Below are 18,135 nucleotides of genomic sequence, written 5' to 3'. Positions count from 1 at the left end.
GAGCAGTGTGTGTGGTGGGGACATAGGCACATGGCTCCAAACACTGGCCACCGTTCTGTTGTTTCCGGGGAATAACAAAGAAAATAAAATGCAAAGGTTTCATTTCGGTGAATTTGTAACTTTGACCTACCGTAAAATTGTTTCCTTATAGTTCAGACAATTCTAAGACACCGTTCTTCTATGACGTTTCCCTCGCAAATGACCTTAATATGCCGGAGGATCCTCGTAACGTTTGCCTATATTCCTGAGAAATATATGAGAGACTTATATCTTACACATTACTGATGTTTTAAAAATTCTCTAGGTGTTTAATTAAAGGGTTATTAATTAACACGAATTACTCAAATCACATTATGAATCCAGATCCTTCATTAGCATGTAAGAGAGTACTGTAAATTTATATGAAACATTAATACAGTCTACATCGTGACCTCATCTGCTGAAACCAAGGTAATAGTTCAGGATTTTTCAGGGCGACATGACTGTGTTAAGTGAAACCTACAATAATGTGTTCAAGTGGTAAAGTTAGTCTATACTTGAGTCAATATATATAAGGCGGATTTAGGGTTGATGTCCACAATTTGATATCTGTTTAGAGTAACTTTGTCCAAATGACATCTCAAAGCTTTTGTGACTTTCTGCGATAATAATAACTCACCACCTATAGTTTCTCTTATGACTGAGTTACTCTGGCTGTACTGCAGTAGTGACACGCCTTAAACTCCTGATTCTGAAAGAGAAAGTTTTGAACCTAAAAATTCCTTTTGACAATAATCTTTGTCACCAATTGTTTTTCAAAATCTTAATATATTTACTCCAAATCATGAAGGTTTTTCAAAAAAATTCAAGTAAAAATCTGTACATATCACTGACAAAATTTATTAAGGAAAATACAGTTTTCAATAATATCCAACTTATTTATCATGTACAGTAGTTGTAATAAGCAACCATTTTGTATGACATGAGTAAAATATTTAAGTCAAGTAAATAAAAGTAAAACTCCTCTACATAACATTGGTGAACTGATGTTTTATCTTATGTTGGATGTTTTATTTTCTGGTTTATCAATACATAAAACACCACAACCCATCACAATCTTGGTTCAATAGTTATGTAACAAGTTCCATCTTTATCTGTAAACCTAAAAATATTTTCCCCTTCCTACCATTGATACACAAAATGCCAGTTAAGAATTTATCGTAGTTTGAAGTATTTATTACATCTTGTTGATAACCAAAGCTACATGTTTTCTGTATTCTAAGTTGGCTCAAGTCACCCGAGTCATCTTACTACTGGAGGACATCTGTGACACCAGCACACTACAATGGTCGACTTGTACATTATGTAGTCAAAATTATGATTGACTAATAATGAAGGCTGAACAAAGTCGGTCATCCTCACCAACCTAGTGTTTTATTTTAGCTCCTAATATGTCAGTAAAGTCCTGCCCCCACTCCCCAGTATGTCAGTTAAGTCCTGCCCCCACTCCCCAGTATGTCAGTAAAGTCCTGCCCTCACTCCCCAGTATGTCAGTTAAGTCCTGCCCCCACTCAGTATGTCAGTTAAGTCCTGCCCCAACTTAAACCTACATTACAGTGATACAGATACACTCATACAAGCATGAAACAGTGTGAACATTGAATGGCTTAATTATTCCATAGGACATTCAAAATTCCAAGATAACTTCCTAATTGAACTTTTGGGGGGAAACCATCAGATATGTCTACTGGGCATGAACTAAGGGTCCTGTACAAACGGTTGGCTCTCTCTCATAGAAAAGTTTAAATGATTCTTAGTTAAACAATGAGAAACATGTTTATACCTTGATCATTTCCTTGGGAGATATTGTTACAGGGTATAAGAATACTCAACAGCTGCTGCATTTACATAGCTGTTCATAGTGTTTCTTGTAAGTACACCTGGTCAGTTCTTGACAGCTGAGTGCTATTGGTGGAATGTCTGTCCAGGGTATTTATCTTTATTTTACCAGCCTCAGTTAGCAGGACTTGGAATATCTGGTTGGGTACTGCTGCCTGACCCCAGATCATTCCACCTTGATACGCTGCAAACATTACATGTTCCTTTATGGCAGACCGTCTTGGTAGAATTGCATTAGACAAAGCTGGACTAGACCTGTCGTACATCACCACCACAAACCTTTCCAAGACACGGAGTTCTTCTTTCCCAAGTTATGTCAGCCAATGTCTTCTCTACTGCCAGATATCACAGAGGGGAAACAATGGCTGGATAATCCATCCCCAGTAAACAGGATCTGAAACAGTAAACATCAACCTGTACACAAGAGTAAACAAGGAGCTTGGTACATATAAGCTTAAAGTCTTCAGTAGAGAAACTTTCCTCATTAAGAGTCGGTCCCGAAAGATGAAACATCATGTTTACAACGTGTAAGTCACTTTAAAGAGAAGCACAACATTACCTTACCAAATTATGTTTTATTTTATTGCTTCAGTTCTCAACTTGTGAACTAATAGTCTACAATGATAAACCTTACCAGTACAAGTGATTGACAAACACTGTACATTATAGCAAGACTGTGCTTCTATTTGCACACTTCCAGCCATCCCACATTAAGCTGAAGAAAGCTTATTAATTACAATAAAAACATTATCAATAAATAAAACAAAACTACCAAGCCTTTTTTATCAATAATTAAGCAAAACATCACAACACTGCTACATACCAAACACTGCCAGCTGCCTTTGATTTAACCAAAGATATGTGGACTTATTGGTACAGTACATTTGGTAAAGTCTTCATCGTCAACATCACTTCCATTACTCCTATGTTCTGTGCTGTTAGTCATTCAAATCATTTACACACCCAATGAAAGAGGTTGTCTAAAAGTGTGAAATAAAATACTCACCCAATGTGTTGTACTGTCTTCTCTACTGCCAGATATCACAGAGGGGAAACAATGGCTAGATAATCCATCCCCAGTAAACAGGATCTGAAACAGTAAACATCAACCTGTACACAAGAGTAAACAAGGAGCTTGGTACATATAAGCTTAAAGTCTTCAGTAGAGAAACTTTCCTCATTAAGAGTCGGTCCCGAAAGATGAAACATCATGTATTAATTTTATTTCCTAACCCATTAATACACAACTTTAATTATCAATCTATCTATATTAGGCAAAAATTATCCAATCAATATTCATAATGGTAGTGTGCTTTTGAGCCACGATGGTAAGTTTACACATCAAGGTGGTACAAGGATGGTGTGAGTGATTCTTATTCCCCCCCCCATCCAGTTATGTCAACCTTTTAAATATATTAACCTTTATATATATATATGGGGGCCTTAGACTCACAAGGCCGGATCTACAAGCGCTGTGTTTTAAAAAGTGAGAAACAAGCCTCTAAAGTTCTTCACTTGTTACTCCACAACCACTATAGATATCTAGGTGGGGTGGTTTTATTTTGAAGATATTTGTTGTTAAAGTTTTGTGTATGAGTCGTACATCACAGCCCATGCACATCTGGCCAAAGTACATGTATGGTTAGCATGAAGACTAAGGAACAACACAGTGAGGTAGCTAACACTGAGAGAAATGTTGTCTCACTCAATCCCCCAGATGTGTGCTCAAGGGCTGAAGTGGGTCTACCCTCTGAGTCATTGGCTCAACTGGGAGGTGTGGTAGGTGACGCGAGCCTGTCATTGGCTGCTATGCGAGTTGAAGGGATGTGGTGCAGTGGGGTGGTACTTGTGGCCTTGTGTGACAAACATTGACATGCTGAACACAGTCCTTTAAAGGCAGCATCACACTGGCATTTTTCGTTGATTTTTTTCGTCAACTTTCAGAAAATTGTCAAACTTTCTGTTGGCACCATCACACATGTTTAGAACCAACTCACCAGTTTCTCTCTTTCGACAACTGTCAACAAACAAGATGGATCCAACCGATGAAGAGAGCGCAGCAATTCAACACCTTTTTGGTGTATGAAGAGTCCTGGTGATCCCAGAGACAGAGGCACTGCCTTACTGTGGTCCACCAAGAACTCCTCAGAGAGGCGTGTCCATACTTGGGAAATTATTTTATCTTTTGGCTCCGTCGTGTTGTTGTTATTCCCGCGTGGTCAAAATGTAAACAACAAATGACATTTTCCGACCTCTATACAATCACAAAAATAAATATATTAAAGAATAATCTTGGGAAGAGTAATAATTACTTCATAATAATTTTAGGTTTATATTTTAAGTTAACTTGGTTTATTTCTATAACCATTTGTAGCATCAATTATTATAGCTCTCAAGTTGACTCCGGGAAGTTGTCAGTGCAGACGATCTGTACCGTTTGACAAAAAGCCAACAACGCTAACGATTCGTGGAAAAATCAACCCATAATGAAAAAGTTGACAATGGAAATGCTAGTGTGACGCCGTCTTTAGGTACACAAACTAATGTATTTCGGTGCTACTTTCAACCATGTGAGAGTAACACAAGGCCAAGCTCCACAAGACAGAACTCAACTTAGAGAATAAGTTGGTACCAACAGCTCCATTTCCCCCTCGGTGGTGCTTGCAGCCTCGTGTTTCTAAGGCCCTCGTATTATCTAATTTTTTCCCCCACACGGTAATCTCTAAATGCATTCATCACAGCATAAATCAATAAACTGTTTATCTAATGCTTCTAAATTATATAGATTAAATTAATTTTAAATGTCAAAGTAAACATTCACAAGAAAAAGCATATTACTAAATATAGACGTAACAGCAATCAGACTACCAAAAGTGTACCCTTTCCACGCCCCTCGTCTATAGCCACATAGCAGATTGGTTCCCCCGAGCGTACTCCCCCGGACTGCACATATATTTATATCGACCTTTTATGATAAATATTTAACATTTTCTAACATCCTCTCTCAAGTGCTAATGACTTGAAATCATTTACAGTTTGATAGTTCATATAATTAACATTATTTTAGATAATAACAGGTCTGCTTACCAACTGTCAACACATTTAGTTTGAATTTTCTATGAACCAATCAGCTATTAGCATAGAAGAGAGGCGGGACCTATGGGCACAGGTTAGCGTGGAATACTATAGTACATTCTACCCAACAAAAACAAAAAACTGCTAAATAATATTTGGTTATCTGTCATGACCTTATCAGTTAAGAGGCCACTTGGAGGCCCTACATAAAATACCCAGTCATTAATATACAAGTGGTGGTGGTGAGAGGTGAGGCATTGTTGTCAAAACTTGTTTCAAATTACCCCAATGACAACCAAGACACCAAGCCATTAAACAATCACTGTTAACCCAGACAAGTGTGTGGGAAAGTGGCTGTAAATTAATGATGCAAAATGAAGACAAAACCATTATATGTTAATTTAATCCCCAGTCGTTTACTACACTTGGCTGAGCAGACCTCTAGTACAGTACTGCCCTTCAAGGTTGTGTTTGTAACCCATCCTCGACACACTTATTGGTACAGTACATTTGGTAAAGTCTTCATCGTCAACATCACTTCCATTACTCCTATGTTCTGTGCTGTTAGTCATTCAAATCATTTACACACCCAATGAAAGAGGTTGTCTAAAATTGTGAAATAAAATACTCACCCAATGTGTTGTACTGTCTTCTCTACTGCCAGATATCACAGAGGGGAAACAATGGCTGGATAATCCATCCCCAGTAAACAGGATCTGAAACAGTAAACATCAACCTGTACACAAGAGTAAACAAGGAGCTTGGTACATATAAGTCTTCAGTAGAGAAACTTTCCTCATTAAGAGTCGGTCCCGAAAGATGAAACATCATGTTTACAACGTGTAAGTCACTTTAAAGAGAAGCACAACATTACCTTACCAAATTATGTTTTATTTTATTGCTTCAGTTCTCAACTTGTGAACTAATACCGGTAGTCTACAATAATAAACCTTACCAGTACAAGTGATTGACAAACACTGTACATTATAGCAAGACTGTGCTTCTATTTGCACACTTCCAGCCATCCCACATTAAGCTGAAGAAAGCTTATTAATTACAATAAAAACATTATCAATAAATAAAACAAAACTACCAAGCCTTTTTTATCAATACTTAAGCAAAACATCACAACACTGCTACATACCAAACATTGCCAGCTGCCTTTGATTTAACCAAAGATATGTGGACAAACTTGAGGCTGCCAGTCTCATGCCTACGACCTTACATAATATATAACAAAGCAAAGGACAAGCCACCCGGTTAACACACAAACAAACCAGGTCTGATGGATGAGAGAGGACCCAGTGAACACTTTCAACATGAAATCTTACTTGATACATTTCAACAGTATTCAAGAACCTGACTTATTTATCTCAAGATTTTCTGTTCATTTTATCAGGCCACCAATCTAAGCGTTTACAAATAACCTTTCATCTCCAAACCTGCAACCCCACTGTTCATTTATCAAGGGGTCACGTTAAATACACTGTTCCCCAAACTATAGTAGTAGGAGTAGGAACTCACCTGCCAACTCCTGTCTGCAGGTCTGAGTTTTGGGTAGTACTGTACTTCAATCCATTGAATCTGAAATGCAAACATTTATTTGTATACATGAAACAACAAAGATGCAGTATATGATGCAAAGCTTTCAGTAAAAAACTTTCCTCACAATGAATTGGTCCCGAAAGATGAAACATCAGATAAGGACATCATAAAATATAAAATAACATATGAAATATCTTACCCTGTATAGATAAGATGGGTGTTTTAGGTGGATCACCCCATTGGTGATGTTATCTACAGCATATTGCTGCGGGTGAACCGCTGGACCTTCTCAAACAGTTCTGGGGAAACATCCCAAGTTGGCTGAAAGTCTTCTGGAAGGCAATGTCCTTCAGCAGGTGCAGGGCACTCAGCTTCCCATGACCAGAACTCTTGGTGTCACAGCCTGCAACCTGTCACAGATGCTTTCGCCTATTGCACTGCCTAGTTTGCTGGTGTCGACAAACCTCAGGCAGTTGCATGTGCCACGCTTGACATAAATGGGGCATGGGATGTCCTTGTGGAAGTCAAAGCATAGGTCCATGACACCAGTGTCATCAGCTGTGACTATCACAGCTTTTGAGCCAGAATTTACAGCATGCAATGCACGCAGCAGCATGGTGTAATATCGGCAGCAGGACCTACGGTAGTGACCTTCAGCAGCTACAAGATCTCTACTGACAATGGCAAGGATTCTGTTGTCCATGTTCCTGCACTCCTGATCTTGGCATCAGTTCACAGTTCTCTGCATTGTACAAGTCTCTCTTGTTTCCCGTCCTTTACAATAGTTGTTCGCTTTAGTAATATTTTCCAAGAGTCCAAACTTTGTGGTGATAATCAGTTAGTCTCTTCATGTGAGCAGTGGATGATGCAGCCTACATGTGGCCTCTTTGATGGCAATCTGTTGGATTCATCCTCAATATCCATCTACAGTCAGTTCTACCTGCAAAATATGACCAGTAATTAATGCTCCACACATTCATAAAGACAAAAACAGTAATTATACTCCATACACAAATACAAGATTATGTATCAGGCACATAACTTGGCTCCAAACAATGCACCTAGAAGATAATCCTGCTTGTTTCAATAAATAAATAGTGAACATGATAATAATGACTATCACGTACACAGGTTATCATGGTTAAGGGTGTACTATGCCTGCAGAAAAAGGCATTAAACTACTCATCTGGCTATCAATAGTTTTTACTTAACAGTGATGGTTCACAAATTCCCTCTATATTGAACTTTCCCCCCTTGAGTGGTACCAGGTCAAGCCCATGGACTAATATGCATAAAAATGGAATGCATGAAGCACTAAACATCAACTAGTGATGGCCAGCATTTAAGGGTTAAAATAACTCTTGTCTGAACACTAAATATCCTGGCAACTTAACTACCAAGACATCATTCAGTCTTCACATGCTCTCCCTCCATCCAATTACAGCAGTGATAGCTAAACACAAAGCTGTGGTAAGCACAGGAGGTAAACTTAACAAAATTGACCTCTTTACAGAAGCATCAGTTGTAAAGTTACATTTTTCATCACCACCAAACATATTAATATATAAACTACTTTTAAACATTTACTATTAAAAGCACTAGAGAAGAAATACTAACTCACAACCAGCCCCCATCTTATTACCTTCCTTCCATGGAACGTCTATGACCCAACTGTTCAATAAAATAATACTTATAGTATTTCCTATCAATGATTCTCTACAGACCTTTGAACAAGGTTGATCTAAGGGCAGCCATATGGATACACAGTTTGTCAAGGTCACTGGCACCCTCAGTTCACCCATGCATAGTTCCTAAAGTTACAGTTCATTAACATGACCATAGGGCAGGGCAGTGTCAGCCATGCTGCTGCCTTGTGTAATAAAGGAAGGTTAGGTTAAGTTTGGTCAGGTTCTTGGGGTGCTGGACAACTCATACCCATCAGAACATGGCACGTCGTACCCAATTACAAGATAACTCACACCCAATTTAAGAGACAGTTAATATATATATATATATATTAGGAACCAATATTTAGGGAAGGGAAGAAGAGAAATTAATGAATATCACTATCAGAAAAGAGGATGTTCTTAAGAGGATAAATAAACTAAAGAAGACAAAATCCCCAGGGCCGGATGAAATTTTCCCTCGAGTCTTGAAAGAGTGTAGGGAACAGATTAGCGGACCCCTCGTAAATTTATTTACAAAATCATTAGACATGGGAGTTGTGCCAGACTTGTGGAAACAGGCAAATGTAGTACCCATATTCAAAAAGGGAGACAGAGCATCAGCGTCAAATTACCGGCCGATCAGTTTGACGTCAGTAGTGGGGAAATTTCTTGAATCAATTATAGCAGATAGCATCCGATCACATTTAGAGAAAAGGAAATTAATCTACGACTCTCAACATGGGTTTACAAAGGAAAAATCTTGTCTAACAAATCTGCTGAACGTTTTTTAGGAAAGTCTTCGAGTTAGTAGATAATGACGAAAATTACGATGTTATTTACTTAGACTTTAGCAAAGCGTTTGACAGAGTACCTCATCAGAGGCTTCTGAGAAAAGTTAAGGCTCATGGTATCGAGGGGAAAGTTTTAAATTGAATAAAATCATGGCTCATCGATAGAACGCAGAGGGTCAGCGTAGATGGTGTTAAATCTGAGTGGGGCCGTGTAACCAGTGGGGTTCCCCAGGGGTCAGTACTAGGCCCACTCTGTTCATAATCTACATAAACGATCTAGATACTGGGATCAGCAGTGACTTAAGCAAGTTTGCGGATGACACCAAAATAGGGCGGCAGATTAATTCAGGGCAGGATGCAAATGCACTACAGGAGGATTTAAATAAACTGCAGGGGTGGTCTGAAAAAATAGCAAATGAAATTCAACACCAGCAAGTGCAGCGTACTTAATATTGGAAGAACAAATACTGTCAATGTATACAGCCTTAACAACATCAACATGGAGAAGTCGACTTGTGAAAGAGCCTTAGGGGTACTTGTAAGCCCAGACCTATGGCCTGGAAAACAGTGCGTTAATGTTCGAAATAAGGCAAACAGAGTATTGGGTTTTATATCTAGAAGTGTAAGTAACAAGAGTGCAGAGGTCTTATTGCAACTATAGACCAACCGGCCTATTGCAGACTCCTTATGTTCTAGGGACTCGTGTCCTTAATAAAAATTTACCATAACCTTTCATAAAATTCTACACACACACACTAAGAGATAATTAATGAAATCCATGACCAATGTTATAGAGTACAGTATATAATAAAGCCTAAATAAATGAAGGCAGCATGGCCATCACTCCCCCCTACACCACTACTATATCTCACCATCACAAATAAATCAAATACCCCTAAAACACCATCCCATACTTACGTTATATTATGTAGTTTGTAGTGGAAGTCTATTATAGGTGGTAAGGTATATATAGAAGGAGTTATGGCCCATAGTGTTGAGGTGGTGGGTGGACCGCGTGTGGTCTGCCCTGAGAGCCATGGTGGAGTGGCCGAGACCAGCACCTCCCTAACCTGTTGTCTATCCTTATTTTCTAGTAATATAAATACTTAAACCATATATTTATTATTTTAAACTAATTATGTATAATTTATATTGAGAAAATTATATATATAGTAATTTTTAAATATAGTTTATTTATTAAATAGTATAGTTTCTTCACGACACATCACTACTGTTACCAAATCAATATTTTTTCATTATTTTTTTATATTGTTGATATATAGTGTATCAATTAAAATATAATAAACCTTTAAAGACCTTACTCTCTTACTATCATAAATACATAATAATATATACACAACAGAAGCTGCTGTAATTAATGAAGACAAAGGTTCTCACACAGCCGCTGGGACCTGTGTGTACACTTATGTATCCCACAATTGTATTCTTATTTATAACCACAATTTACCTCACGTGTGTAAAAGAAGCATCTCTAACTCTGATCATTTTATGTATATTACAAAATTTACTGCAATAATAGAGGCTTAATTCATGACGATATACGACACGGCTATCCCAGTGGAGGTTTAATTCAATTGTTTATTCCTTGATAGAGGAAGCGGGGTCCTAGTGCTGTCACTAGGTACCCCTGTACAATAACACCAGAAGCATCTGGCAAGTGTGACAAGTATATACAGTATAAATATTATAAAGGGGCTTACTAAAGCCTAAGGAAGGAAGGATATTCCTTTAACACATAATTAATATTATTTACAAAATATCTGGTCAGTATTGGGAGGATCATCGTCAGGGGGTGGTGGTCCAGCAGGCGTTGTGTGTGGGGACATCTTAGGAGGTAGTGGATAAGGGTGCGGCTGTCGGGTCTTCTGCATAATGCACAAGAGCGTTGCTCAGGGGATGCGGGGATACCAATCTCCCAAGCAAAGTCATACCCAATGATGATACGGGCAGCAATCACGTCCCCCTTCCGCGACCCTTTCCCGTAAACCTACGAGAGGTCAGGAAGGTTACGGAGGACATCGTACCAGGTGGGCGGGGAGTAAAAGTAAATAAAAGTAAATACTATTGACTTCAGAATATCTCCTTGGTGGACTCGCTGTGATCGCCTTGTTCTCCCACCCACAACTTGGACCCCCATTTTAATATTCCTGGATCCGCCTCTGCCCTAGGAAGTCATTACTGTACTGAGAACAAATATAAACACTGTAATAATAATTATATGTTTCTCAGACTTTATTCTTATTTCGTATTTTATATTAGTTTCAGTTTTACGAGTTTGTCTTCTCGTGAAAGGTCGGGTTTTGTTTAATTAATTTGAAATACTCGCTTGATTTTATATTACTACTAATATTATACACCTGGTAGATTAATTAAATAACCCCATTAATAAAAACTTATGATTTACTGTAGGTTATTCCTTAATGAAGTGATATATGCCCTTGTTTCTAATGCCCGTATTTTATAATTACCTGACTTCTGACATCATATTAATATATATCTATTCACGTAATGAATCTATACATTCTAGTTTATTTTATTTAGTGTAGGAGAGAATAAGGTGCCGGCTAGACGTCACTTGGCAGAGAGCCTCACTTGGTCAGCTGACTGCCGGCTGTCTGCCCGTCGCCCACTGTCTGCCCGCCACCCACTGTCTGCTGCTGTATGAGTCAATAATAATAATGTGGAAAATCCTTACACAGTTCACGTTTGAAATAAATATATATAATTTCATGTGACGATTACTTTTGACTTAATTAAATCAATGTTTCTCAATGTTTCCTGAGAATAAAACAAGAACTTTAAATAATTGACTTTAGTTAATTATACATCTAATGCAACAGTTATGAATAAAAATATAAGAAAAAATACCTATTTATTATGATGATAAAAACATGAAGGTAATAAATATTTTGAAATACAATACCATTTTATAATTTATAGCAATAAAAGGATAAATAATTGTTAATATTACCTAATAGAACATCTTCACGAACGTAAGCAAAAGACACCGGTATATCGTCTGCTAGGATGACGCATGCGCACTGACGTCATGGCACCAATGACCAATGGGAGAGAACTGTGACGCATGCGCACTGACGTCATGGCAGCAATGACCAATGGGAGGAGAGAACTGTAAACCCGAACAGCTGATCATAGAATGCCAATACTTCCAATTAAAAATATCTAATTTCATATTATAAACGTTATTTAATATTTATAATAGGATATGTAACTTATAATAAATTTTTTTTTTATTTTCTATGCATGTTATTGATGAAAAATATGTTGTTGTAGTTATTTTAATAATGGATATAATTAAGGATATGGTGAGGTATGGAAGGTAGAGCCGAGTAAAGCCGAGTGGAGGCGAGGGTGGTGGCGGGTGTCGGGTCGGCCATCACTCCTCACTAGCCACCATGTTGGGAGCTGCTGCGCGCGCCTGCTCCTCTGTCCTTAAGGCGACCAAACCTACCATCGTCGCCAAAAATCTTCAAAATGCAGGCACCAGGACCGTCCCAGCTCTGTACATCAGCCGTGAGTTATTAAATAGCGTCTGTAACTGGTGTCATAACGTAAAAACTGCAGCTTTAGTTGAGTGCCGGTAACTTGCCCGGTGAAGATGGCGGCCGGCTATCATATAACCGGCCATATTTCTATAATTTATCTATTACGTGTCTCTTGATGGTTGATGATGCTGCTGTATACGATATGAAGGCAATTGATGATTGTTGTAGCGTTATAAGGTATTGTGGGGACGTCAGCTGATCAGCCCGGCCACTGTTGTCTGGACCTGATCCCTCTCCCTCCCTCCCTCCCTCCCTCTCTCTCTCTCTCTCTCCCTCTCACCACTTGTAATTCACACTGACATATTCCCATGATCAATATCTCCACCAGAACCACATATAAAATATTTAAACATTGACGAGGACTTCCGCTCCACAGCCCTGGCCACTAAGGGGTGTACAGTACAGCAGTCTTCCAGTGCTTTGAGTTCCTGTTATTATATTGTAAAGTTCATCTGATAACCCTTCTTAATTCACCCCAAGATTAACTATCCTAATGCTAATCTGACCTAGGCATAAGGGTGGTTAATCTCAGGTTGGTGAGGTGACTATAGAGGGGGTAGGGAGTCGTATTAGATACTTCAATGTAACAAAATATCCATTAAGTTATATTATTGTATATATTGTTCAAAAACGTATTTACTCATTGGTGTTCAAAGGCCGCGGTGTAGAACTACCAACTGTTCAGAAACAGGTTGAATAACATTACTCAGAAAGCCTCCAGTCACATTGACCCCAGGACCTCCCAAAAATAATAATAATAATTACTGAAAACCTTTTTTTAGTGTGTCTTTGGTGTACATATTGATTTTAAGTCAACAGTAGCATTATAAAGTGAAATATATGTAGTACTGAACAGTTAATTTTATTCCATACTTACAAGGGTGTACGGTGGGCTCGTTCATAGTTGTGAACTAGTCCACTTCTTGGCAGCCTTAATTGAGTGTCCCAACACTGATAAGGTTTAACACGTTGAAAGAATTTTGTTAATTATATTTATGTACAGTATTGCATGTGGTAATTGAAACAATTGGTTAGTGTGATTTATGACTAGATTAAAAAATTAGGTGATGACACAGGTTTTGCGTGCCATACATATTCATGGTGACCTATCCTGGCCAACTGAACTAAGAAGTAATGTGTACTGTTTCATTTAATGGTTCCAGTGTTAACTAGGTCCATCCTTTCAGATCGTAACTATGCTGCCAAGGCTGAAGCCGCCACCCAGACTGGAGTGGCCGCCGGCAGGATTGTGGCAGTAATTGGTGCCGTAGTTGATGTCCAGTTTGATGGAGAGCTGCCACCCATTTTGAATGCTCTGGAAGTAGAGAACCGTGTTCCTCGGCTGGTGCTTGAGGTTGCCCAGCATCTTGGTAAGATATTATTTACCACTTCACATTGATTATTCACTGTACACCTCACCCAAACATGTCTCTAATCTTACAATATTCACCATCACTTTCCTATACAATTCCTCACTAAAAATACATATAATGCTCCCTTAGTTTCTTTGTAATCTTGTGTTTTATTAATAGTTTCAAGGAACATTGTGCTTCATGATCGATTATTGTCATAACTGTAGAAATTAAGAAGTCAGAATGTTGGAATTTGCATGAATTTTCAGTTTATAAGTTTTTGATGTATCAGCAGTTAGCATCAGTGTTAGGAAGACTAAACCAACCTAATCCTCTTGTGTCCTGCAGGAGAGAACACTGTGCGTACTATTGCTATGGATGGTACCGAAGGTCTTGTCCGTGGTAATGCCGTGAAGGATAGCGGCAGCCCAATTTCCATTCCTGTTGGGCCTGGAACACTTGGTCGCATCATTAACGTGATTGGTAAGTTGGGACACTGCTAAGAAGTTTACGAGAAAACCATCCCTGGTATACTGTTGTGGGTGATGACATTGGGTTCTACTGTTTGTGGTAAAGAGTTTAAGATGGTGTGTGTGGAAATTGATGTGGGTACTTGCACAAGGTATGATTTTTATAGGTAGTTTTACAGGTTGATTTTGTGGGCGGTAGCTTATGCTTGTGAAATGCATTGATGGCGGCAAGATGATGTGATTTGCATGGGTAGTGGTATGAGGTTGAGAGTTGCATGTAAAATGGCAAAAGATTTGATAGGTTGATGGTAGGAGAGGGAAGTATTGGGGAGAAGGAAGAATGGGGTGAAGGAGTGGACATGTAGGAAGCAGTGTGCAGGACTAACCAAATCAGAGTACAATACATCTATGACAGCAGAAAGTATCATTGAAGGAAGAAAATATATGCATTTTGCCTTTGATTCTGGCCGCCCTACTATTAATTTCATCGTTTCACTACTTATCGGCTTAATAGCCATTAGAGCAGTCTGTTCTTTGTTACTTAGACCTTCAGAATTGTCCAGTGTTATTACTGGAGGAAACTCTTTATAGTAAATTAATGAAATGGCTTGGAAAATTTGATATTTGGGGAAATAATGAGACAGCCAGCAAACATATGTATTGTGCAGAGAAGGTAAGAGTATTGTTTTCATGACAATACTAGTTTAAGATTATCATTGCTCTGAAATGTTGACTCGGGGTCCCTTAGTTGTGTGAGGCAAGATTCAAAGTTGTTCTTGGTATCATACAGACATTGATTTCTCTCCCATTCCATTCTTGTATGTAAAAACATTAAATACCACAAATATTATTATATATTGTTAAGGTAATTACAGCTATTGCTCAACAAAGCTGCCCTGCCTCGTCTATTGTCAAGCTGTGAGGTTTTCCTATACCATAATTCACTGGTGTATTATAAGTAACTGTAAGGTATAGGTCCATTTGTTTTATAGTTCTCTGATCTTTCTAGGTGAGCCAATTGATGAACGTGGTCCCATCCCTACGGAGCATTTCTCTGCCATCCATGCTGAGGCTCCTGACTTCGTTGACATGTCTGTTGAGCAGGAGATCCTTGTAACAGGCATCAAGGTGGTAGACCTGCTGGCCCCATACTCCAAGGGTGGAAAGATTGGTATGTATCTAGGATAGAGGAGTGAATATTTTCATGAGATTGTTGAAATTATTTTGTTAATTCTGCCCTTATTGCAACTTATCAGCCTCGTGTTTTCAGGTCTGTTCGGTGGTGCTGGTGTAGGCAAGACTGTACTCATCATGGAACTGATTAACAACGTTGCCAAGGCTCATGGTGGTTACTCAGTGTTCGCCGGTGTCGGTGAGCGCACCCGTGAAGGCAATGATCTCTACCACGAGATGATTGAATCCGGCGTCATCTCCCTGAAGGATGACACCTCCAAGGTATCTCTGGTGTACGGTCAGATGAACGAGCCTCCAGGTGCTCGTGCCCGTGTCGCTCTGACTGGCCTCACCGTGGCAGAGTACTTCCGTGATCAGGAAGGACAGGACGTGCTGCTCTTCATCGACAACATTTTCCGTTTCACTCAGGCCGGTTCTGAAGTGTCTGCTCTTCTTGGACGTATCCCATCCGCTGTAGGTTACCAGCCTACTCTGGCCACTGACATGGGTACCATGCAGGAGCGAATTACCACCACAAAGAAGGGTTCCATCACATCCGTGCAAGCCATCTATGTGCCCGCTGATGACTTGACTGATCCTGCCCCTGCCACCACTTTTGCTCACTTGGACGCCACCACTGTGTTATCTCGTGGTATCGCCGAGTTGGGCATCTACCCTGCTGTGGATCCCCTCGATTCCATCTCCCGTATCATGGACCCCAACATCATCGGACACGAGCACTACGATGTTGCCCGATCTGTGCAGAAGATTCTCCAGGTGAGTTTGAAAAAGGATGTATATTGATATACTATACTGTAGTATTACAGTATTTACAAAGTTGATTTTTCAGTAAAACCTTGCAATTGTGTATGTACCCTATGCATTTAAAAAAAGTGTGTAACTAGAAATAATCTTTCTCACAGGATCACAAGTCACTTCAGGATATTATTGCTATCTTGGGTATGGATGAGTTGTCTGAGGAGGACAAACTTACAGTAGCACGTGCCCGCAAGATCCAAAAGTTCCTGTCTCAGCCCTTCCAGGTTGCTGAGGTCTTCACTGGTTATTCTGGCAAGTTTGTCTCTCTGGAGAAGACCATTGTAGTAAGTACAGTACATTATTTATACAGTTTTGGAACTTCATCTTGCTTATTGTTTTTTCTTCACATTACAATACTAGTATTTTAAGGACTTCTCTTGTATATGGCCACTTTTTGTCATTTGAGTTTCATATATTTTGGACAACAGTTGCCCCTCTACTTGAGTACTGGATGATAATTTCATTATCTACTACAGTATTGGTTTAACTAAGATCAGGAAGCTGAAGTGTGTAGGCGTCTCGAGAACTTTATACAGAGCCTCCCAGATATTGGTACATCAGCACTGATAACATCATAAAGATGATTAAATTCTGGTGACCTTAACTTACTTTTCAGTCTTATAGGTTTTGAGTATTAAATATACAGGGTAGGAGGTTAAATCAACGAGATAGATTAAAAGAACAATCACAGCCAGACTTAAGCGACGGCCGCACTGAGAGCAGGTGGGCGAGGAAGACTTTCTAGCATTGTAACCATATAGACGTGGCTGCAGCAGGCGAGTGCCTGCTCTCATTGTGGCCGCGGCCTTAGGTGTATTGGCATCAAAGCCCTCTAGTATTTTGGGTGCTGTCTCAAGAGTTCAAAACCTTGACCAGGGTATAAATGCCTTGTGAAATTTTGACCAGTGAAGCACTTTAAGGGAAGAGAGAGAATACTGTATGCTGAAGACCAATTTCAAATCTATTGATCAAATGTTTAAACTTTATGAATCCGTCCATTTGTATTGAAATGATAGTTAGTCCAATAATAATGTAAGAGTTTGTGTCATTTACAAATATCACTGCAAGTAATAAATGGTTTTGTATGTTCATAATAAAAAATTTTGAAGCCTGGGTTGGTGTGTATCGGGATATTTTTTTTTTTTTTTACACCTCCTATTGGAAGTATAAAGTATGGAGTTTACTATTTTTCTTTAATTTGATGACTCGGGCTGAATATGATTACTGTTGTGGTAAATTGCTTTTAAGGTACAGTACAAATTTATAACATGTCTTAACTCATATTAACCATAGCTTGGCAGAGTTTATTTAAGGAACATTATGATTTTTTGCAGAAGTTTAATCCTCCCCCTCTAGAATATTACCATCCCATGAAGCTGTTTATTCATTGGTGTTCACTTTTTACAGAGTTTCAAGGAGATATTGGAGGGCAAGTACGACCACCTGCCAGAGGCTGCCTTCTACATGCAAGGCGAGATTCAAGACGTGATCGAGAAGGCCGAGCAGTTGGCAACCCAGGGAAGCTAAGCGTTGTGGCTAGAGATATCTTTTTGGTTAATTTAATGCTAAGTTATGTACAGAGTGCTTGTAAACGTTCCAGTAACAGTCGTTACTTAGAAGTACGCTGGGCACAGCTCTGAAATTATGGCAAAACATTTAACATGGGTATTCCAAAAAAGGAATCAAATGTGTTGTACAGAATTCCAGTGAGAATGTAAATTTATATAAATAAATGTTAAAACCCCTTTTTTATTTTCTTGTTCAAAACCTTTCTTACT

General features: G+C 39.0%; 1 protein-coding gene and 1 long non-coding RNA gene across 2 annotated transcripts; one reads left to right on the top strand and one right to left on the bottom strand.

Annotated features, from left to right (window-relative positions):
* Positions 1-849: 849 nt before the first annotated feature.
* On the bottom strand, positions 850-10,006 carry LOC121868141. The gene is made up of 6 exons (XR_006089325.1): positions 9,875-10,006; positions 6,698-7,438; positions 6,478-6,537; positions 5,586-5,669; positions 2,885-2,968; positions 850-2,272 (listed from the first exon to the last, which is right to left on the bottom strand). It is a non-coding gene; the product is annotated as an uncharacterized LOC121868141 (long non-coding RNA).
* A 2,348-nt stretch (positions 10,007-12,354) lies between these two features.
* On the top strand, positions 12,355-18,102 carry LOC121868140 (ATP synthase subunit beta, mitochondrial). Its single transcript, XM_042368455.1, has 7 exons — positions 12,355-12,511; positions 13,731-13,913; positions 14,244-14,378; positions 15,375-15,536; positions 15,636-16,315; positions 16,462-16,641; positions 17,765-18,102. The coding sequence occupies exons 1-7, from the start codon at positions 12,394-12,396 to the stop codon at positions 17,882-17,884; spliced, it is 1,578 nt and encodes a 525-aa protein (XP_042224389.1). The 5' UTR covers positions 12,355-12,393; the 3' UTR covers positions 17,885-18,102.
* The last annotated feature ends 33 nt before the right edge of the window (positions 18,103-18,135 follow it).

The sequence above is a fragment of the Homarus americanus genome, unplaced genomic scaffold (assembly GCF_018991925.1).
Source record: "Homarus americanus isolate GMGI-L3 unplaced genomic scaffold, GMGI_Hamer_2.0 scaffold47967, whole genome shotgun sequence".
Lineage (NCBI taxonomy): Eukaryota > Metazoa > Arthropoda > Malacostraca > Decapoda > Nephropidae > Homarus > Homarus americanus.
This window is presented reverse-complemented; position numbering and strand designations above follow the sequence as displayed.